The 24,046-nt window shown below is 38.3% G+C and overlaps 1 protein-coding gene across 1 annotated transcript; it reads left to right on the forward strand.

Moving 5' to 3' along the window:
* Positions 1–11,980: 11,980 nt before the first annotated feature.
* On the forward strand, positions 11,981–23,124 carry GLCE (glucuronic acid epimerase; the record flags this gene model as incomplete). Its single annotated transcript, XM_079699715.1, has 3 exons — positions 11,981–12,572; positions 16,390–16,635; positions 22,100–23,124. Exons 1-3 carry the CDS (start codon positions 11,990–11,992, stop codon positions 23,122–23,124), a joined length of 1,854 nt encoding a protein of 617 aa, XP_079555841.1. The 5' UTR covers positions 11,981–11,989.
* Positions 23,125–24,046: the final 922 nt, after the last annotated feature.

Here is a 24,046-nt window from a genome sequence, read left to right on the forward strand (position 1 = left end):
CAATTTTGTTTATCTTCTCAAAGAACCAGCTTTTAGTTTGGTTGATCTTTGCTATCGTTTCCTTCATTTCTTTTTCATTTATTTCTGATCTGATCTTTATGATTTCTTTCCTTCTGCTAACTTTGGGGGTTTTTTGTTCTTCTTTCTCTAATTGCTTTAGGTGCAGGGTCAGGTTGTTTACTCGAAATGTTTCCTGTTTCTTAAGGTGGGATTGTATTGCTATAAACTTCCCCCTTAGAATTGCTTTTGCTGCGTCCCATAGGTTTTGGGTCGTCGTGTCTCCATTGTCATTTGTTTCTAAGTATTTCTTAATTTCCTCTTTGATTTCTTCAGTGATCACTTCATTATTGAGTAGTGTATTGTTTAGCCTCCATGTGTTTGTATTTTTTACAGATCTTTTCCTGTAATTGATGTCTAGTCTCATAGCATTGTGGTCGGAAAAGATACTTGATACAATTTCAATTTTCTTAAATTTACCAAGGCTTGATTTGTGACCCAAGATATGATCTATCCTGGAGAATGTTCCATGAGCACTTGAGAAAAATGTGTATTCTGTTGTTTTGGGGTGGAATGTCCTATAAATATCAATTAAGTCCATCTTGTTTAATGTATCATTTAAAGCTTGTGTTTCCTTATTTATTTTCATTTTGGATGATCTGTCCATTGGTGAAAGTGGGGTGTTAAAGTCCCCTACTATGATTGTGTTACTGTCGATTTCCCCTTTTATGGCTGTTAGTATTTGCCTTATGTATTGAGGTGCTCCTATGTTGGGTGCATAAATATTTACAATTGTTATATCTTCTTCTTGGATCGATCCCTTTATCGTTATGTAGTGTCCTTCTTTGTCTCTTCTAATAGTCTTTATTTTAAAGTCTATTTTGTCTGATATAAGAATTGCTACTCCAGCTTTCTTTTGATTTCCATTTGCATGGAATATCTTTTTCCATCCCCTTACTTTCAATCTGTATGTGTCTCTAGGTCTGAAGTGGGTCTCTTGTAGACAGCATATATATGGGTCTTGTTTTTGTATCCATTCAGCCACTCTGTGTCTTTTGGTGGGAGCATTTAGTCCATTTACATTTAAGGTAATTATTGATATGTATGTTCCTATTCCCATTTCCTTAATGGCTTTGGGTTCGTTATTGTAGGTATAGTCCTTCTGTTGTGTTTCTTGCCTAGAGAAGTTCCTTTAGCATTTGTTGTAAAGCTGGTTTGGTGGTGCTGAACTCTCTCAGCTTTTGCTTGTCTGTAAACGTTTTAATTTCTCCATCAAATCTGAATGAGATCCTTGCTGGGTAGAGTAATCTTGGTTGCAGGTTTCTCTCCTTCATCACTTTAATTATGTCCTGCCACTCCCTTCTGGCTTGTAGAGTTTCTGCTGAGAGATCAGCTGTTAACCTGATGGGGATTCCCTTGTGTGTTATTTGTTGTTTTTCCCTTGCTGCTTTTAATATGATTTCTTTGTGTTTAATTTTTGACAGTTTGATTAATATGTGTCTTGGCGTATTTCTTCTTGGATTTATTCTGTATGGGACTCTCTGTGCCTCCTGGACTTGATTAACTATTTCCTTTCCCATATTAGGGAAGTTTTCAACTATAATCTCTTCAAATATTTTCTCAGTCCCTTTCTTTTTCTCTTCTTCTTCTGGAACCCCTATAATTCGAATGTTGGTGCGTTTAATGTTGTCCCAGAGGTCTCTGAGACTGTCCTCTGTTCTTTTCATTCTTTTTTCTTTATTTTTCTCTGCATCAGTTATTTCCACTATTTTATCTTCCACCTCACTTATCCGTTCTTCTGCCTCAGTTATTCTGATATTGATCCCATCTAGAGTATTTTTCATTTCATTTATTGTGTTTTTAATCGATGCTTGATTCATCTTTAGTTCTTCTAGGTCCTTGTTAACTGTTTCTTGCATATTGTCTATTCTATTTCCAAGATTTTGGATCTGGGAAATAGAATCTTGGATCAGCTTTACTATCATTATTCTGAATTCTTTTTCAGGTAGACTGCCTATTACCTCTTCATTTGTTAGGTCTGGTAGGTTTTTATCTTGCTCCTTCACCTGCTGTGTGTTTTTCTGCTTTCTCATTTTGCTTATGTTACTGTGTTTGGGGTCTCCTTTTTGCAGGCTGCAGATTCGCAGTTCCCGTTGTTTTTGGTGTCTGTCCCCCGTGGCTAAGGTTGTTTCAGTAGGTTGTGTAGGCTTCCTGGTGGGGGGGACTAATGCCTGTGTTCTGGTGGTTGAAGCTCGATCTTGTCTTTCTGGTGGACAGGTCCACGTCTGGTGGTGTGTTTTGGGGTGCCTGTGGCCTTATTATGTTTTTAGGTATCCTCTCTGCTAATGGGTGGGGTTGTGTTCCTGCCTTGCTAGTTGCTTGGCATAGGGTGACCAGCACTGTAGCTTGCTGGTCGTTGACTGAAGCTGGGTGCTGGTGTTGAGATGGAGATCCCTGGGAGATTTTCGCTGCTTGATATTATGTGGAGCTGGGAGGTCTCTTGTGGACCCGTGTCCTGAAGTTGGCTCTCCCACTTCAGAGGCACAGCACTAACTCCTGGCTGCAACACCAAGAGCCTTTCATCCACCCGGCTCAGAATAACAGTGAGAAAAAGTAGAAAGAAATAATTAGTAGAAGAAAGAAAGAGAGATTGAAAGAAAGGAAGAAGGGAAGTAAGGAAGGAAGGAAGGAAGAAAGAAAGAAAGGAGGGAGGGAGGAAGGATGGAAAGAAAGGAAAGAAAGGAGGGAGGGAGGGAGGAATGAAAGCAAAAGGAAGAGTGAATGGAAGAAGAGAGGGAGGGAGGGAGGAAGGAAAGAAAGAAAGAAAGACAGGAGGGAGGGAGGGAGGGAGGAAGGAAAGAAAAAGAAAGTGGAAAGAAGAGGGGTGGGAGGGAGGGAGGGATGGAGGAAAGAAAAAGAAAGAAGGAAAGGAGGAGCGGAGGGAGGGAGGGAGGAAGGGAAGGGAGGAAAAAAAGAAAGAGCAGGTAAAGTAAAATAGAATAAAGTATGAAATATAGTAGCGTTATTAAAATTAAAAAGTAATTATTGAAAAAAAACACGGACCGAAAGAACCCTGGGACATATGGTGGAAGCAAAGCTATACAGAGAGAATCTTACACAGAAGATTACACATACACATTCACAAAAAGAGAGCAGGGGGAAAAATCAAAGATCTTGCTCTCCAAGTCCACCTCCTCGATTTGGGATAATTCGTTGTAAAAAGAGGAAAAGGGCGAAAAGTCTGAAATCTTGCTAAGTCCACCTCCTTAATTTGAGATAATTCGTTGTAAAAAGAGGGAAAAAAAGGGGGGGAAAGTCTTAAATCTTGTCCTCAAGGTCCACTTCCTCAATTTGGGATGATTCGCTGTCCATTCATGCACTCCACAGACGCAGGGCACATCAAATGGACCGTGGAGCTTTAATCCGCTGCCTCGGAGGCTGCACAGAGAGATTTCCCTGTCTCTGCTCTCACAGCTCCCGGGTCTCAGCCTTGGACCTGGCCCCGCCTCTGCGCGTAGGTCGCCGGAGGGCGTCCGTTCTTCGCTCAGACAGGACGGGTTTAAAGGAGCCGCTGATTCGGGGGCTCTGGCTCACTCAGGCAGAGGGGAGGGAGGGGAATGCCCTCTCCTCGCGCACCAGGCAACAAAAGGGAAAAAAGTCTCTTGCCTCTCCGGTAGCTCCAGACCCTTTCCCCGGACTCCCTCCGGGCTAGCACTAACCCCTTCAGGCTCTCTTCCTGCCGCCAGCCCCAGACCTCTCCCTGCGCTCCGACTGAAAGCCGATACCCGAGCCTCAGCTCCCAGCCCCGCCCGCCCTGGCGGCCGAGCAGACAAGTCTCTCGGGCTGGTGTGTGCCTGAGGGCACCGATCCTCTGTGCCAAAATCTCTCTGCTTTGCCCTCCACACCCCTGTTGCTGTGCTCTCCTCCGCTACTCCGAAGCTTTCCCCCTCCGCCACCTGCAGTCTCCGCCCTCGAAGGGGCTTGTAGTGTGTAGAAACCTTCCCTCCTTCACGGCTCCCTCCCACTGGTGCAGGTCCCGTCCATATCCTATTGTCTCTGTTTATTCTTTTTTTCTTTTGACCTACCCAGGTATGTGGGGAGTTTCTTGCCTTTTGGGGGGTCTGAGGTCTTCTGTCAGCGTTCAGTAGGTGTTCTGTTGGAGTTGTTCCACGTGTAGATGAATTTCTGATGTATCTGTGGGGAGGAAGGTGATCTCCGCGTCTTACTCTTCCGCCATCTTCCTCCGGCCTTAGTAATTAGTCCTTATACTAATGTTAGTTACTCTTATAAATACTGCCACTGTGGGGTTTTTAGAACACCAGTACATTATTTTCAAAGCCTCAAATTAACATGGACTGATGAAACTGTTATTAAGCTCCATTTTTATCTCTGGAGAAAGGTTTTGCTTCAACAAGCTATCCCAGAACATCATTATAATTATTGGCAGAATGAAGCGTTGTAATGAATTTGTAAGCTGTTGCTAGATTTGTAGGGCCAATGGGAATCCTATTTTCAAGAGCTTAATTATTCTAATCCACCTGCAGACCAGGTAGCCTTACTGGGCTATGTATACCTAAATATCATAATTATGACTTCCCTTTCTATTCTTTTCTGATGGTAACATGGTTTGTAATTATACTGTTAGATTTGAAGAAGATTCAAAAATAACAGTAGCTTCATTTAGAAATGCTAATATGTTTTTAAAATAACTAGATAACTTTTTCTAAAATTGTACTCTACCTATGTAAACTGTTGATTCAAGGTCAAAATTCAGCTTTATCTAGAATAAGATCTGTTAATGTCTGAGTTCAATTCACAATCTGGTAACCTGCTATAAATTAGAGTATCTTCTGGGAAAGGGTGGTATTCAGCTTCTGAAATAAAATATATATCAGCTCAAAGATACCCTGTGAACGTCAGAGCACAGGGTTTGGAGTTCAGATCTCTAGTGAACCATCAAATAATCACATGACCTAGGGTAAATTACTTAACATCACAGAGCCTCAGTTTCATCATCTGTAAAATACAAATATAATTTTTAATCTTAAATTCTCAGCTATCTTGGCTTTGTCCTTGTCCTCTGTTTTAATGAATCTCTTGTGGGCTATTATACCTTGGTCTCTTCATCCTTAAAATGTGAATAATATAATATACTATAAACCCCCTGCTCAATTTCTTTGGAATGTTTGCCTAGGAATATAATCTCATTTGAAGCATTGTGAGCCACTTGTATCAAAGATTACTTTAACTTTGTTTTTTTTTTTTAATGGACTAGCAGAATTACCTTTTCGTTTTGTCCTTTATTTTCAGTAGTTGCTAGGGACTACTACTTGCTTGCATTACTGGAAGAGTCCTGACCACCAAAAGTATTAAGCAGTTCTCCTTTGAGTTGGAGCTATCACAGAATACTTAAACATTTGACTGTGTAATTTAAATCTTGGTCTATCAAGCAGTAAACAGATGGAACATTACTAACAGCAGTACTTAAATTATAAATCCGTTTTAAAGAGTTGGCCAATATACAGCATCACAATCCGTATTCTGTTATGTCAGTTATGTTCATTTTTATTTGGATTATGATTTCAGAATACCCAAATATGGGGAAGGAAACAAAACTGTCTATTTCAAATGTCTGTTATTTTTTAAAATTGCATGTTTAACCGTGTTCATTCAATAAATATTTATTGAATGCCTACTTGAACCAGGCACATTTCTAGGCATTGGGGATGCAGCAATGACCAGGAGAAGCAAAATCTCAACCCTTGTGGAACTTACATTCTAGTGGATTGGAGAGGGTTTATAATCTGAATATGTATAATACCAAGTAGTGATAAATGCTATGAAGAAAAATAAAGCCAAGTAAGGACCTAGAGAATGATGGGGTGAGAACTGCTATTTAGGATAGGGTGGTCAGAGAGGGCCTCTCTAATAAACTGACCCTTAAGCAGTGACCTGAAGAAGTAAGGGAGCAAGCCAAGTGGATATCTGGGGAAACAGTTGCCAAGTGGAGGGAATGGCAAATGCAAACACCCTGATTTTGGAGCATGCTTGACTGTAAGTCTACTCATTCCACCTGGAAGCTTTCACTTAAAACGTTACTGTGTTTCATAACACATTCTACATAACTTTTTTTTTTTTTTTTTTTTTTTACAGTTTGTGTATCATTGCGTTATTGTTTCTTATGCCCGTGTTTCCTACCAATCTGGCCTTTAGGGACAGGGATTGTGCCTTACCTGCCACATGTTAGCTGCCGAATAGATACTGATTGAACCAGTCAGTTTGATTTTCTATTGAGCAACTACTATTCCTTCTATTTACTTGCTACCAAAGGATTATATGAATATAAATTGTTGGACATATAAATAAAAAAGAAAATAATGGGCAAGCAGCCATTGGTCTACATTATTCAGAGGAAGGAAAAAGCCAATAATTTCTTTCACTGAAATCTATTACAAATTTATTTGAAGGTTGTTCTTAACTGTTAACTTCTTAACTTCATATTTTAAAAACTCATGGTGATAGCCACAGTTTTAATGTTTACTGAATTACTCAGGAAAATGAATTTGAAAAGTAAGGTGTCAGGAAAATTTCTTTGAATTGCACATCATTTTAGAAGAGAACAGTTTGCTCTCCCAAAGGAAAACTAAGTTATATTTTGCTTTACTTAATTCTAACTGTTTGTGCAAAGAACTTATTCCACAGTTTCTTTATGATGTTTACTGAATGTTATTTCCTGTTGTAGATCTCTAAAGTTACTAAAACTAAATTTTATTGGATTATGTTTCTAATGAAATAAATCTTTAGGATCAGCAATACATGAGCTTTCAAGGTTTTTGAATTTATTTATTTACTTTTTGTTTTTTTTTTACTTTAACTTGAAAGGTTAATCTAGTTCATGGATGTAGCAAAAGCTTTAAAATGAGTAGGAAGCTTATCACCACTCAGCAGAAAACCCTGGTTTTAGCTTTTAAAGTTACTATCATTTATACTTAGCAAAATGTCAATGCAATTTACTTTTCAAAATTTGAAAGTTTCTATAGTCAGTTTTCTATAATATGAGAAACATAATAAAATTATTGTACTTACCTTTAGATAAGCCTGTTTGGTAGTTAGTAGTGCATGTCAACACTCAGAGTTTTCTTTCTCTCCATCCTCCCCTCCAAAAAATGTCAGTGCCTATTTTGAAAACTAATAATTTTAAAAGAAATTTTAAAAGAAAATTTATATTTCTTTCTTTAAATATTTTAACAAAAGTGACTTTGGCCTTCTTAATTTTCTTTTTTTATGGTTTAAAAACACATTAAACATATTCATGGAAAATTAGAAAATCATACTATATGTGCTGTTCTGTAACCTCCTTTTTTCAGTTAACAACCTCCATATGTCCTTCCATCCTTCCTTCTTACCAAAGCCATAGTCAGATTTCCCAGCTTAGGACCAAGTCTCACATCTGGTTGTTATATTTCTTAAGTCTCTTTTCAAAAAGTCTAACCCAGTCTCCTTTTTCTTTTCATACCACTAATTTATTGAGGAGATGGGGCTAACTCTCCTCCGGGATGTCTCACCTTCTTGATGTACTGGTTGCATCTGCACTTAACTTGTTCCTCTTTCCCTTGTATTTCCTGTTAACTAGAAATTAAATCGTAGGGTCAGAGAGATCCAAGTTAAACATTTTTGGCTGGGATATACAATAGGTTATGTACTTTTTATTTTAACTCATCCAAGAGACACAACATCTGCATGAGTCATCATTAATGAGACTGAATTTGATCACTGAATTAGGGTGCTGACTGATCCCTTCATTGTAGAGTTTCACCTTTTTCTCCTTGTGACTAGGAAATAATGTATTTGGTGTTACTTTGCACAGTATGAGTCACTAAATCCCTATCAAACATATGCCTGAATATAACACTTGCCTAAATTAATAATTTCATGAGGAATTGCATAATACTAATTTTCTGATTTTAATTTTTTTCTTCCACATTATTAGCCACCCTTTTTCTGTAAAATAGAATTCTTTTGTCATCTGGGGCTATTGGTGTGTTCTCCTGCAAAGATAGATAAATAAATTCTTTCATTTAGTTACCAATTTTCGTCAGAAGATGATTTAAGTATTTTTTCTGGCTATCTCCTTTTTTGAATATCATTATAGACTCATGGATCTTTATTGATTCAGTGTGTTTCAGTCAACGTCAGTCATAATTCTCACAGCTTTGACTTAATGGGGAAAGGGACCTTTCAGACTGATTTCTCTAAGAAACCCTGATTGCTTTTATAATTTTTTTCCTGATTGCTTTTAGTAAGGAATGGTATCAGATACAAAATCTGGACATAAAGGTTATTGAAAGTTTTTAATTTTGACTTTTCTTTATTTTCCCATCACATGCCTCATCATAATGGTAGCCTACTAGTTCCATAAGCAGGTTTACTCTCTTTTGGGTCATGGAGGAAGGGCACGTCTCAAAGGTGGGACAAAAGCTTTATATTTCTGTTTTAACTGGTCTAAATGTTAGTATAGCTGACGGATGATTCAAATGTTAGCACATAAATGTTTTTAATGGAGGGCTTTTTTTGTTTGTTTGTTTAAACATCACTTAGGGGCTTCCTTGGTGGCGCAGTGGTTAAGAATCTGCTTGCCAATGCAGGGGACACAGGTTCGAGCCCTGGTCCGGGAAGATCCCACATGCCACGGAGCAACTAAGCCCGTGTGCCACAACTACTGAGCCTATGCTCTAGAGCCCACGAGCCACAACTACTGAGCCCGAGCGCCACAACTACTGAAGCCTGCACGCCTAGAGCCTATGCTCTGCAACAAGAGAAGCCACCCAATGAGAAGCTCGCGCACCGCAATGAAGAGTAGCCTCTGCTCACCACAACTAGAGAAAAGCCCGCACGCAGCATCAAAGACCCAACGCAGCCAAAAATAAAAATAAATAAATAAAATTAAAACAAAGAACATCACTTAGTATTATCAGTTTGCCCATGCTACTATATAAGGAAATCCTCAATTTATAAATATATGACTTCTGAAGGTTTGCTTGTACCACACTTATTTTTTTAGCATTAGACACATTTTCTCATAGTAATAATGCAGATGATGAAATATATTATTGGATTCCAGCTCTTACAATCTGTGTATGATTTCCAAGTTGTACCAGACCCATATCTTTGCCTCCCTTCCCTCCTGATGCTCCACTGAGAAATAAGAAATGAAGAAGCCAATAACAGTAAATAGGAAGATTACCATAGGGTGATAATTAAACAGATTTCCAGATCTCTGTTCCAGTACTAGAAGGCACGGCTGTACCCTCTCCTTCCTTCCCCTTATCTCTCTCACCCCTGCACTTGAACTATAGATAGCTGGCCGTGAACCCCAGCCAAAACACCAGCCAGATTTTCTTTAGAGAAATTGGGGAAAGCTAAGGCTTCTAGAGTACGAGTTATATCCCCAGGACAAAAGAAAAAGTCATCTTCATTCTGGTATTTAGAGGGCCTGCTGGCTACCCACCCACACACCCTAAAGGAACACTGTCACTCCGCCTGTACCCAACCCACACAGAGCCCCTCTCAGAACAATCTAGCCCAAAATCAGACCATCTTCACAATAACAGAGGAAATCTGTGTTGGCTAATGAGTCATTCAAGCCTAAAGATGAATGAGTAAACAAAGATCACAGGCGTGTGAGGAAAGCTAACACCATGAAAGAGACTAAAATAACCAGAAAAATGACCACTAAAGAAAACAGAGATAATCAGAGAGAACTTTACAAAAACAGAACCCTAACATACTCAGAGCTGCAAGAAGATACTACATCCGTTAAACAAGAATAAGAGAACACAAGGTTTCAGGTTGAAAGGGCACACCAAGTGCTGAAGTAGTGAATCAAATATCATACTGTTAACACTTTCTCGCAAAACTGCAGAATTCCTAGGGTAAACACAAGATTCAGAGGGAAGTCATGTACAAAATGGCAAGTATCAGACTGAAGTCAAACCTCTCATCAGTAACCCGTAATGCTTTAAGAAAGTAAAACATTGCCTACAGCATTTAGAAAGAAAATAACATGCAGCCCAAGGATTCTATATCCTGCCAAACTATTAATCAAAGGTGAGAACAGAATAAAGTTGCTTTCAGACATGCAAGGACTCAGGGTTTACCTCCTCTTGGAATTAAAAGAAATGAGCTTTTAATTGAAAAACACCATCAGCTTTCTTGAAAAACAGAAAATCATTGTGTAATTTTTCATTAAACGTTTTCATTTTACGGTTTGATTTTTTTAAATCTCATTGCTGCCAGAAGGGTTTATTGAGAGGAAAAGGGGGAAGAAGGATTACAACCATAAAATAAGTAGTTTTGGATTTACACCATAAAATAAATTACAGAGCTACTGTAGCAAACAGCAGTAAGCCTACTCTCTTTACTGTCAGTGGGCAGAGATATTCCATATGTTGCACATGTAACTAACCCATAATTTTCCATGTTTCCCAGTGACCCCAGCAACAGGCATTCCAGGACTACCTACAGTACAATCACAACTGGTTGGTACACCACATGGCCAGTAGGGGCAACAGCATCAAATTCTTCTCCCATCATGACTGGAAAGACAGGATCTGGCTTATATTTAAAAGCATCATTCTGACTGCTATGTTGAGAATAGACTTTGGGGTAGAATAGTAGAGCAAGGGTAAAAGCAGGGAGAGCAAGTTAGACATCACTGTAACATTCCAAGTGAAATATGGCAGTGGCTCTGATGTGTTGGTAACTTGTGTAGTTGGTGAAAAGTTGATTAGATTCTGGGTATAATTTGAAGGTAGGGACAGCAGGATTTCCTGACTGGTTGGATATGGGGTGAACAAGAAAGGAGTCAATATTTCTGGTCTGAGCAGTAAAGGAGGAGCAGATTGAAGGGAAAGATTAGGGATTAAATTTTGAATGTTATGTTTCAGAAGTCCATTTGACCTTCAAATAAAGATGTCAGTTATTGGTACTTGGATTGGCACATCGGTATATGTGCCTGCAGTTCTGAAGAAAGGTCTGGCCTGGAGATAGAATTTTGGGAAAAGTCAACATATAAATTGTATTTAAAGCCATGAGATTGGGTGAGATCACCTGGGAGTGAATAGAGATAAAGAAGAGGTCTGAGGACTGGGGCCCTAAGGCATTTCAACATTCAGGCTCAGAGAGATGAGAAGGAATGATCAGAGATGACTAGGTAGGAGGAGCATCCAGCTGGGGTATAAGGAGAACCAAGAACGCAAGGTGCCCCGGGAGTCCTGGGAAGAAAGTGTTTCAGGAAGGAAAAAGTCGTTTACTATTCCATGCTGCTGAGAAGCAACATAGGGTGAGCACTAAAAAGTCATTGTTGGATTTGGCAACATGGAAACAGCTACTGACAAAAATATGTATTAAGTTGTTTGAACCCAACTGCTTCACAAATGGAAGTAATAGGGGGTTTTTTGGGTTTGTTTTTTTTTTTTGCAGTACGTGGGCCTCCCACTGTTGCGGTCTCTCCCATTGAGGAGCACAGGCTCCGGACGCACAGGCTCAGCGGCCATGGCTCACGGGCCCAGCCGCTCTGCGGCATGTGGGCTCTTCCCGGACTGGGGCACGAACCCGTGTCCCCTGCATCGGCTGGCAGACTTTCAACCACTGCGCCACCAGGGAAGCCCAATAGGTATTTTTTTTTGACCTAGGGGCTTCATGAAAAATTATTAAGAATCCAAGGGAGGCACAAACAGAAAGACTGGGCATCTTTGCTTTAGAGGATCATGCTAACTGAGCATTTTAAGAGGGGGAAGCACCTCTTGCCTTTTCTTTGTCTCTGCTGAAAAGTTTGAGTTAGTAATTTTAAATCTGATCAGATTACGTGCAGTTAATAAAATTGCCCTAATGTGGTGGTTCAGTATAAAAAAGTAAATCTTATCCTATGAAATGTCAGTAAGTACATCTTTGTGTGAATTTTTCTTCTTGCCTCCATAGGTATGGTCTGAATATGCGTTGCTTGGCAGCTCGGGTCAACTATAAGACTTTGATTGTCATCTGCGCACTCTTCACTTTGGTCACAGTACTTTTGTGGAATAAGTGTTCCAGCGACAAAGCGATCCAGTTTCCACGGCACTCGAGTAGTGGCTTCAGAGTGGATGCGTTAGAAAAAAGAGCAGCAGCATCTGAGAGCAACAACTATGTGAACCACATGGCCAAGCACTCTGAGGAGGCATTCCCTCAGGAACAGCAGAAAGCACCCCCTGTTGTTGGGGGCTTCAATAGCAATGGGGGAAGCAAGGTGTTAGGGCTCAAATATGAAGAAATTGACTGTCTCATAAATGATGAACACACAATTAAAGGGAGACGAGAGGGGAATGAAGTCTTTCTTCCATTCACCTGGGTAGAGAAATATTTTGACGTTTACGGAAAGGTGGTTCAGTACGATGGCTATGATCGGTTTGAATTCTCTCATAGCTATTCCAAAGTCTATGCACAGAGAGCCCCTTATCACCCTGATGGTGTATTTATGTCCTTTGAAGGCTACAATGTGGAAGTCCGAGACAGAGTCAAGTGCATAAGTGGGATTGAAGGTTGGTATCCATCTACTCCATTGCATTTTTCTGTCCTGATTGTGTTGAGGAATAAGAGACTGTGTTACTTATATAGCAAGTACTTACATAGCTTACTATCAAGAGACCTTTCATCACTCTGACTTAGCAGGGAGGAACAGGTTAAACCTGAACTTTCTAGATGGTGTGATTTAAGGGCTACAATAAGATCATACCTGATTAAATAGGATTATGCCATTAACCTGCCCCAGAAACTAAAATTATCATCAGTAAAGTCAAGGCACAGCATCTCCAGAAATTTTGCATTAAAATATACAGTTATTCTCCTGTATGGTTATTATCCTAATAACCTATCGTCATAGGTTATTATCATATCCTATGAGAGGAGATGGGAAAGGGAGACAGACGATCCAGTGGACCCATCAATGTACCAAGTCTTATTACCAGATTAGCCAGGTATCATCCCTGGATGGAGGTTTACAGTTCTCAGAACAAGATAATACATAATACCATTTTCTCTGAACTTCATGAACTCCTATAGTCTATTACATATTGTCTTTCATTGTCTTTAAAACCTGGGGGTTCCTTATGGGTATAATTAATACATTTTGGAATTTGTATTTCAAACCTAGGATTGATCAGAGAGCCAAACTGAATTTGACTTTAAAGTATATCATTTAATCAGAGGAAAGAACTTAGTGTGTTTTAAGATTGCTTAGTTTGGGTTTTATTTCATTTTTCTCATTTTGTTATAGAAAGTGATTTTAATACCTTAATATTTTAATTTTTATAATATCTTTACTGAATGTTTAGAAGAAGGAAGGGGGCAAATTCACTTATATTCTTACCATTCAAGATAATTATTACCATTTTTGTATATTCTCAAAAGGTCTTTATACCTAGGTATATGTTTTAACATAGTTATAATGATATTTATTGTGCAGTGTTCAGGAGGGTAATAGTTTTTTAGAGGCTTGGAAGATATCCATCGCCAAACTTTTTTTTTTTCCCAGTAATTTTTAGAAGTGTATAAGCTTAATAGGTGCTTAGATGCTAAAGAAAAAGTAAAAAGCAACCATAACCACTGTTAATCTTTTGATGTCTTTTCCAATCTTTTTGTTGTTTTTGTAGATATACATTTTTAAACAAATTAGAATCATGCTGTATAGTCAATTTTGTATTCTTTTTTCATTCAACATGTTATGATTATTTCCTCTTGTTATTGAATATTTTAATCACTAGTATTCGTAATAAGGACATGCCATAATAATGTATGGAACCTTTCTCTTTAGTTGGACATTTAGGTCATTTCCACTTTTTTGCCATTATACATAATAGTATAGATATTCATAGTTAATCATTTGCTGTTTTAATTGTATTCTCAGAGTAGTTCCCTAGGAAATAAATTGCCATGTCAAATAGTATCAGTTAATCTATTTTACCAAACTACTTTCCAAGAAGGTTGACCCTATTCATGCTTCCAATAGCAGAGTATAAGGGTGCTCCTGTCACCCAACTCCTGCCATCATGAAAGTTTATTTTTTAATCTGTTGTTTACAAAGGGATCTTATAATTTTCTTTCTTTAGCAATTAGTGAGGTCAGATATCTTTTTCATATGCTTGTAACCATTTTAGAATGGGCTTGATGTTCTTTCCCCCTTTTTCAATGTGATTAATGTTGTTTTTTAGAAAAATATATTTGTGAGACCTTTTATATATATAGCAAGGGTGGTAGCACCTTGTTGCATTTGTTAAAGATATTTCCTGTAATTTGGCTGTCTTTTCATTTTATTTATGATTTGTTAGTTTTAGAAATTTTTAGTTCTATTTACTAAACTTAGGGTTTTTTATTTTAATTCTTCCTTTTATGCTTAGAAAATCATTTGCCATGCCATGATCAGCTGTTCATCTGTATTTTCTCTAATAGTTTTATGAGGTTTTTTTTTACATTTAACTTTTTAGTCCAGCTAAACTGATCTATATTTTGACAAATGGTACAAGGTCAGGGCCTAATTTTAGATTTTTTTTTCCCTTAACGTTTATTGAATAATCTCCTCTTTTCCCTGCTGATCAATGATTCAATCTTTATCGTTATACTAAAATATTTTGAAACTAGAGTATGTTTCTAAATCTTTACTAGAGTATGTTTCTGGCCTACTATTCTGTTCCATTGATCAGTCTATCACTTCTTAGGCCAATTGCACATTATTGTAGTTATTACCCATCAAATGAGATAGTATAAACCTTGCTTTTATTAAGTGAAAATAATTGTTTGAATTTTGAAAAAAAAGACCTACCCTTGGAGAAAGAATATTGAAGTTAAAAAGCTTATCTGTAGCCTAGGTTTCTTAGCCCGTATGGTCTGTAATTCCTTAAACTATTTTGAAACTACATCAAAACACATATAGTTTTGTAGGTTCCCAGTTTCTGCCATGCCCATCTGTTGCGTGTTAATTTATTTTAGGACTATAAATAGGAGTTTATCTCTCAACACATACACCATGATGCAATAATACACTATTCTGTACAGTGTGGTATTATTGTATTTCCCATGTAGAAAATTACTAAAATAAACACTAATACCAAACATTTAAAAGTTTTGCTTAGAACTTTACAAGAGGTAATCCATTAATGAATTTATGAAGAATCTATGGTTAAATATACAACTTTAATTCATTCTTTAAAAAAAGCACTCTTAGGGCTTCCCTGGTGGCGCAGTGGTTGAGAGTCCGCCTGCCGATGCAGGGGACACGGGTTCGTGCCCCGGTCCGGGAAGATCCTACATGCCGCGGAGCGGCTAGGCTCGTGAGCCATGGCCGCTGAGCCTGCGCATCCGGAGCCTGTGCTCCGCAACGGGACCGGCCACAACAATGAGAGGCCCGCATACCACAAAAAAAAAAAAAAAAAAAAGCACTCTTTGTTCTCAAGAATTACATTTTGATGTGAAGGATATGAAAAAGAATTGCAAACTGTGTTTATACTTTAAGTTGCCTAATCATAGCTGGCTTTTTTTTTTTAATAAATAAATAAATTTATTTATTTAATTTTGGCTGTGTTGGGTCTTCGTTTCTGTGCGAGGGCTTTCTCCAGTTGCAGCGAGCAGGGGCCACTCTTCATCGCAGTGCGCAGGCCTCTCACTATCGCGGCCTCTCTTGTTGCGGAGCACAGGCTCCAGACGCGCAGGCTCAGTAGTTGTGGCTCATAGGCCCAGTTGCTCCGCAGCATGTGGGATCCTCCCAGACCAGGGCTCGAACCCGTGTCCCCTGCATTGGCAGGCAGACTCTCAACCACTATGCCACCAGGGAAGGCCCCCATAGCTGGCTTCTTAAGCAAATACTTTTAACCGTCAGATGATAAAGTTACTAGACCACATCTTGACACCGGAGGGAAAGATTAGTATGTAATTAACTTGACTGTTAAGTACAGATGTTAAGAAAATTTCAGGTTTAATATTCTAGAATAAAGCTGGTAACATTAACTATATGTATTTAAATTGTGTAAAACTTGAATGTATGAAACAGAATTATGAAATTACATCTGTAGCTATGAGCAAAAGTAGCACACATTAAAAATTAGTCCTTCAAAGGATGATCTACAACATTGCATTGCTATCTGTCAACAAATAATGAATGAGAGTGAAAGAGCATTTAGTTCTGTTTTTCATTTCTGATTAATTTGGTACTTGTTTTTAGTAATTATGAAAACAATGTAATAAAGAAGCTTAAAAGTTGCTGATAACCCTATAACTCCCCCAGAAGTAAAACAGTGAAGTGTGGTATTCAGAATAGGATTATGAATGTCTGGAGATAGTTATTTATTTTGTTTCTCTGTTTTATAGGTGTACCTCTATCTACACAATGGGGACCTCAAGGCTATTTCTACCCAATCCAGATTGCACAGTATGGGTTAAGTCATTACAGCAAGAATCTAACTGAGAAACCCCCTCACATAGAGGTATATGAAACAGCAGAAGACAGGGACAAAAATAGCAAGCCCAATGACTGGACCGTGCCAAAGGGCTGCTTTATGGCTAGTGTGGCTGATAAGTCTAGATTCACCAATGTTAAACAGTTCACTGCTCCGGGTAAGTGATGTGTTTTTATATGTGTTTGCTAATTTTATGTTGATTTATGGCACCTGATACTCCCTTAAAATTGTTTTTATGGTTTTTAAAAAACACATTAGCAGATGCTTGATATTACATATATGAAGAAACAAATAGTGTCACCCAAGTGAAATCTAAAAACGGATTTTAGCTAAAAAATTTAAGGTTATATAAGGAATATTTACTGCATGAAGAGCCAGGCCACAAGAACCAGGTTACTGCATGATGTCTTTCTCCTTCCAGGGAACCAGATCCCACAGGAATAAAGTTTCTCAGTTTTATTTTAATGTTTCAGCACAGTACTCATCCTTTAATTTTTAAACTATTTTGCATTAAGGCAGAAATTTTTCTTTATAGCGAGAGCCATCCTTTCCTTTGCCTATTTTTTACCAGTAGCTTTTTATTTTTTCAAAGTAATATAGCATTAACAACCAGGCCTGCTTTCTATATTGACTTTTGTTAATGTACTAGATTGTTTCAAACTTCATATAAAGCCATTTCATTTATAAAATCAAATTAACTTTATGCAATATTTGCCCTTTTTCTAAGATGGTCCCATTAATTGGGATGTAATGTATTTCTCTCCACTAATCAATATCCATGAGAATTAATGAGTTCATTACTTAAAAAGACAATGGAATAATTTTAGTTAGCACCTCAGGCTTAATTTTCTGTGGGTGGAGGTGGGGGGAATGTTGTCAAGAACAGAACTCATCCTCCCTCCCACCAACCTTGCCAGTTGGTAAATAAAAAGAGAGAAAAGGTTATAAGACCTTTTCTGTATTCTGTCCTTGTCCTTTACTGATGACTGTGTGATTCACAGACCTTGAAAACAGCAGTACAAATCTACTCATTCTAGATGGCCTTAAGTAATGGATTTATGAGTGCTTAATGCAATGCAAATAATGGGTGGTGACCTTTACTTTTTATTCTGTGACTAAAACTTCTTTTATCCTATGGCATTCTGTGGTATTCCAGTACATAGAGCATCTTTGCTTATTGTAAAACAACAGGCTTGACTGGGTGAGAAAGTACATGGAGATGTTTAAGAATATTTAGCTTATGATTTATAGCAGGAAATTATTAGATTAAAAAGGACATTTGATTTTGGTTGCATCTAGAGGGCTTATTTTTACACTGATTAATAATGTAGTCTGGATTAGGGTGGAAAACAGCACACCTCATCTCGATCTCCTCAAGTGCTGGGAGGTTTTCTAGAACCATCTCTTGAACTCTGCCCTATTCAGAGCAATGGATTTCATTGTGCACTTTTGGGTACCCTGGTTAATACAAACAATAAGTCTCCTCTTAATAAGTGAAGGACCTTCACTTTAGCCCTTCATTCTGCAGCCAGCAACCAGAGATGAAACTGCTTCCCAAGGTGGGTTTAAGCATATGGAGGAGAGAACTGTCTGTGACAGACATTCTGCCAGTGGCACACTAGCTACTCACAATTGGAACTCTCTGTTGGTAGGAGTGTGCTACCTCAGAATGTGGTGCTTGTTTTGATATCTTGGATGTGTCTGGAGTTGTGTTTGATACAAGTATATGAGGGAGAGTTAGTTGGAGTTGTTGCTCAGAGCAGGAAAAGGAAATCAAAAAGGTGAGACGTTTATTGAAACGTAGGAATGGGAAATGAGGCTTTTTAGATGATATAGTCTTCTTGGGAGATAAATTCAGAGAATCATTGATGAGAAGAAATTGGAACTTGTGCCTAAAAGCATAGGCCTAAGTGAAGTAAGGCTCTGGAAGACCAGAGGCTACATGCTGTTGGTCTTTTTCCTTTTTGGCCTTGAATTTTTTTCCCTGAAAGGAAATAAAATTATCTAGAGGGAAAAACCATAACATGGGTCTGCAGCATATTTTTTATTGTTTTGTTTGTTGCAGAATGTTTTTTTTCCTTCTACCTAATTTTAAAATTGAATGAATTAAAACTTTATACCTGTCCTGCTTTATTAAATTAGCTTTCCCTTTCCTAAGCACTCTCTTCACTTCATTTCCATGACCTCACTTTCTCCTCTCTGTGTAGCCATTCCTTCTGAGGCTTCTTATGAACTTCTCTTCTTCTGCCTGACGCTCGTCTCTCTGTTCCTTGAGGTTCTGATTAAGGCCTCTTCTCACTCCACATACTAAACCTGTTGATTAATAACCGTTCATGTTATGTGTGAAAACATTGATTTAAAGACTATTCTTAAATGTTTATCATCCTTTGTTGCATAAAGTACATTTATATGTACCACATATACCAAAAATAGACACTTACAGTGACTCCTGGGAATAACTGGTCAGAGAGAGTAGTCATGGATTTCAAGCGGCAGGAAGCTCGAAACTTTCTATTAGTAGATTTAAAGCACAGGTCTCCAGATAGCTTAGGGCTCTCCAGTAGAGCTCAAAATCTTGCCTGGTATATTTCCAAAGTGGTTGCCATAACCACAGTCATGTCCCAGTTGCTACCATTCAGACCCTTCTGAGTGACGTAGACAGGATATTTAACCTCTCTGTACATCTATAAGATAGGAATTAAAAGACCTGTCTCCTATGATTGTGGATTGATTTAAATTGGGGATTGTGACTTCTTTGTCACTTCTCCTCTGTGGCTCAATAACCCCCTCTGGTGGTGTTAAATGACATCATTCATTACTGAGTTCTTTGAACTACATAATCTGTTATATTGAAACATAAGGTGATTGATCGAACTATATCATTTCATTAGATTTGTATACATAAAGTGAAAATTAGAATGGAATTCTGAGAAGAAAATATAATTCTTCAACTTTCTCACATTTGGACTTCTGAAGATGGTGGTGAGAATGGATGCCATAGTTAACAGTGTTGTCTGATTAATGAGGCATTACCATAAGAATAAAAAAATAAGTACCACTCAAGATAGCCTCTGCTGAATATAATTTAATCTTGAGTAATTCATAAGTCAATTCAGAATCCTGCGAAACATCCTGAAACATCAAGTATGTTGTACTGAGCATCAGATTCCATTTACTATAGATACAGGAAAATGCCAGCTAAGAGAGAGGTTGCATGTTGACATTTCTCCAGATAAAATGGATTTTTACTGTGTTAGAAATATACTTCTGAAATCACTTTTTTAAAAGTCAAAGCATCATACATCTAGCAAGATGTTCTTATTCTCAGTACAACTTCCATAATTGTCTATTCCATCAAATGAAGTAATTAAGAGCTTTGGGTCAATTATATCCACACTGGTAGAGTCCAGTGTTGGAAGAGTTAAATGATCAGCTCAACATGGTGATAATACTGTCCAAGCTAATCACACTGTTTACACTATCATCAGTTCACACTCCCAATCATTGCTCCAATAAGGAGCACCCAAGATTTCCTCAAGGACGCCTTAAAGTAGATCTGATTCTATAGCTATGTTTAAGAGAAATAATTCTTCCACTGGTTATTTTCATGAGGATGGGATTTCCAATATCATTTCTTTTTCACAGTCTTTGAGCTTAGACCCAGGAACCCTGGTTTCTAGTCCCTGCTCTACCACTAGTTAGCATTTGGCTTTGGGCAAACCTTTTACCCTTGCAAAGCCTCCATATCTTCCATCTCTAAAACGGAAGCAGTAATTCCTGCTCTACCAGCCTCAGAAGGTTATTGTAAGGATCAAATGAGATAATACATGTGAATGTATTTTTAAGATTTAAACTCTGGGGACTTCCCTGGTGGCGCAGTGGTTAAGAATCTGCCTGCCAGTGCAGGGGACACGGGTTCGAGCCCTGTTCCGGGAAGATCCCACATACCACTGAGCAACTAAGCCCGTACGCCACAACTATTGAGCCCACGTGCTGCAACTACTGAAGTCCACGCGCCTAGAGCCCGTGCTCCACAACAAGAGAAGCCACTGCAATGAAAAAAAAAGCCCGTGCACCACAACGAAGAGTAGCCCCTGCTCACCACAACTAGAGAAAGCCCATGTGCAGCAACGAAGGCCAACGCAGCCAAAATAAATTAATTGATTAAATAAATTTTAAAAAGATTTAAGCTCTGTATAGACCAAGATATTCACATTTACCTTTAATATTATAAAATTGGTACTACATATATTTTTGTTGTTTTTCTTCCTTTTTTTCTTCTTCCTCTTCCTCTTCTTCTTCCTGCTGCTGCTACTGTTTGGTTTTCATATGCTCAGTTTCTTTTCTTGGTAGAAGTCAACTTTCTGAGAGTCAGCCATCATCGTACTATAGACATGCAAGAGAAATTTCCTATTTGACGATTTGCCAAGTAAAACAGCTCTGCTATTTTATCAGCCTCTGAAACCATTGGCTTCAGAATCATCATCATCATCATCATCATCATCATCATTTTATACTATGTTCCAAGCCACTATCCTTTTTTTTAATTCTCACAGTTACCTTGCAAAGTAATATTATTTCTACTTAACACGTGAAGAAACTGAGGGTCAAATAGGTGTATCTTGTTGAACATCTCAAAGCTAGTAAGTGGTGAAGTGAGAATCCAAACAAAGATTGTTTGTTTTAACTCCAGAGCCTCCCCCAGTATTCCTCACTTTTTGTTGACTACATGAGCCGATTGCTTAAATTCCAGAATTTATTCACAATTCCAATGAATATCTGAAAACAAACCTATCATTTTCAACATCGATTGGTGATTCAGAGCATGTATTATACAGCCAGACTAGTCAACCTGTGTTCAACTCTTTGTACCTTAGGCAAGTTACTTAACTTCTGTGTCTGTGTTCATCATTCATAAAGTAAGAGTAATAATAGCACTACTCTTGTTAAGTGTTATAATGACTAAATGAGTTAATATGTGTAAAGCACTTAGAACATAGTAAATACTTACTAAATATTAAGTAAATAAAATTTTTTTAGGGAATTTCCTGGTGGTCCAGTGGTTAGGACTTCATGCTTCCACAGCTGGTGGCCCAGGTTCTATTCCTGGTTGGTGAGCTAAGATTGCACAAGCTGCGCAGCACAGCCAAAAAAAAAAAAAAAAATTTTTTTTTAAAATTCACGTCTAACCATTCTTTTCTTCTAGGCTCTTTCTTGTAATACTATGTGCTGAGCCAGCTTTTGGCTATATTTTTTCTTTTTGTAGAATGGGTATACTAGATAGTCATTGATTATTGCTCAGCCAGTATTTGATGTAGAAAAGGCAGTTTGACCATAGTACCTTAGCTATCTGCTAAGGCCATTAACCCCTCTAATGTAAACTAGACAGGCCAAAAGGTAAGAGCTTTGCCCTGATGCTCACAAGCCATCACGGACTCAACAATTGTCATCTGTTTATGGTTAACTTAGTAAAAATAAATTTAAAAAAAAATCTGACATATAAAATATTGAAGTATTAATTTTGTATGGTCAGTGATTATCAAGGATGAATTGCAAGTAACTTTTAAATACAAAGAGCTTCCATTCTAACCAGTCTTTTTTGGTATATTTTCCCCCTACAGAAACCAGTGATGGTGTATCCTTGCAACTGGGGAACACAAAAGATTTTATTATTTCATTTGACCTCAAGTTCTTAACAAACGGAAGTGTGTCTGTGGTTCTGGAGACCACAGAAAAGAATCAGCTCTTCACTGTACATTATGTCTCAAATACCCAACTAATTGCTTTTAAAGAAAGAGACATATACTATGGCATTGGGCCCAGAACTTCATGGAGCACGGTTACCAGGGACCTGGTCACTGACCTCCGGAAAGGAGTGGGTCTTTCCAACACAAAAGCTGTCAAGCCAACCAAAATAATGCCCAAGAAAGTAGTTAGGTTGATTGCAAAAGGGAAAGGCTTCCTCGACAACATTACCATCTCTACCACAGCCCACATGGCCGCATTCTTTGCTGCCAGTGATTGGTTGGTGAGGAACCAGGATGAGAAAGGTGGCTGGCCAATTATGGTGACCCGTAAGTTAGGGGAAGGGTTCAAGTCTTTAGAGCCAGGGTGGTACTCTGCCATGGCCCAAGGTCAAGCCATTTCTACATTAGTCAGGGCCTATCTCTTAACAAAAGACCGTATATTCCTCAATTCAGCTTTAAGGGCAACAGCCCCTTACAAATTTCTATCAGAGCAGCATGGAGTTAAAGCTGTGTTTATGAATAAACATGACTGGTATGAAGAATATCCAACCACACCTAGCTCTTTTGTTTTAAATGGCTTTATGTATTCTTTAATTGGGCTGTATGACTTAAAAGAAACTGCAGGGGAAAAACTCGGGAAAGAAGCGAGGTCCTTGTATGAACGTGGCATGGAATCCCTTAAAGCCATGCTCCCCTTGTACGACACTGGCTCAGGAACCATCTATGACCTCCGGCACTTCATGCTTGGCATTGCCCCCAACCTGGCCCGCTGGGACTATCACACCACCCACATCAATCAACTGCAGCTACTCAGCACCATTGATGAGTCCCCAATCTTCAAAGAATTTGTCAAGAGGTGGAAAAGCTACCTTAAAGGCAGCAGGGCAAAGCACAACTAGAGCTCAGAACCAAAATCATATTTCAGCCTCTGCTGTACACAAAAACTACGGGCTCTCTGTCAGCAGAGCATAGGCACATTTTAAAAGGTTGTATACTAGGTTTTTGTGGATTACATCAAAGTGATAAATGATCCTTAAAACCAGTCTTCTAAGATAATTGCATTCCATGAGTTGGGTGTTTAGAAATGTAGGTGGCATTTAGAGCAGAAAAGTGTTTAGTCAATGGGTGAATGAAAATGTTTAACTTGGCCTTGCTTATCACCCTATACAGATAGTTCCACAGATAGTCCAGTCCTCTCGGTTTGGGAAAGACAATGGTAAGTAGCTCTTACTGGCCAACTGTCCAGCACTTGCCTGCAAACTTAGTATGGGGCTCTTTTAAAATGTGGTTATTTATGTTTATGTTGAAAGCAGACTTTAAAAAAATAATGTGCTGTAATACAGTAAATATGTACTTGTAGCCTGAATAGTGGACTGTGTGCAACTTTAAAAATGTTTCTTTTCTATATATTAATTTCTTGGGAGTGAATGAGCATTTGTTGCATTTGTTCAATTTGTTATATATGGAGAATATTTTGAATTTATGGTTTTCTTGAAACGTGTAAATTAAAAACACAACCAGTGTTCAGGCTTCACAGTTATATAATGTAAGCACAATTAAAATGAAACTTGTTGACTGCACAAGAAATTACAGAAATGTTATCTGTTTTATGAAACTTGATCTACAATCAGTAAAGGTTTGATAATCATTCTATCCCTCCTCTACCCCCATTGTGGTGGTTTCTTTTTGTCACTATCTAGAATTTTGTATTTCATTTCAGACTATGCTAGAGAGTTTTTTCTATGTTGGGGGGACATTTGGGAATTTTTATTATAAACCTAAATTTGGGGAGGAGGTGGTAATTTTGATAACTCCACTACC

The sequence above is a fragment of the Hyperoodon ampullatus genome (genome assembly GCF_949752795.1).
Source record: "Hyperoodon ampullatus genome assembly, chromosome: 3".
NCBI lineage: Eukaryota > Metazoa > Chordata > Mammalia > Artiodactyla > Ziphiidae > Hyperoodon > Hyperoodon ampullatus.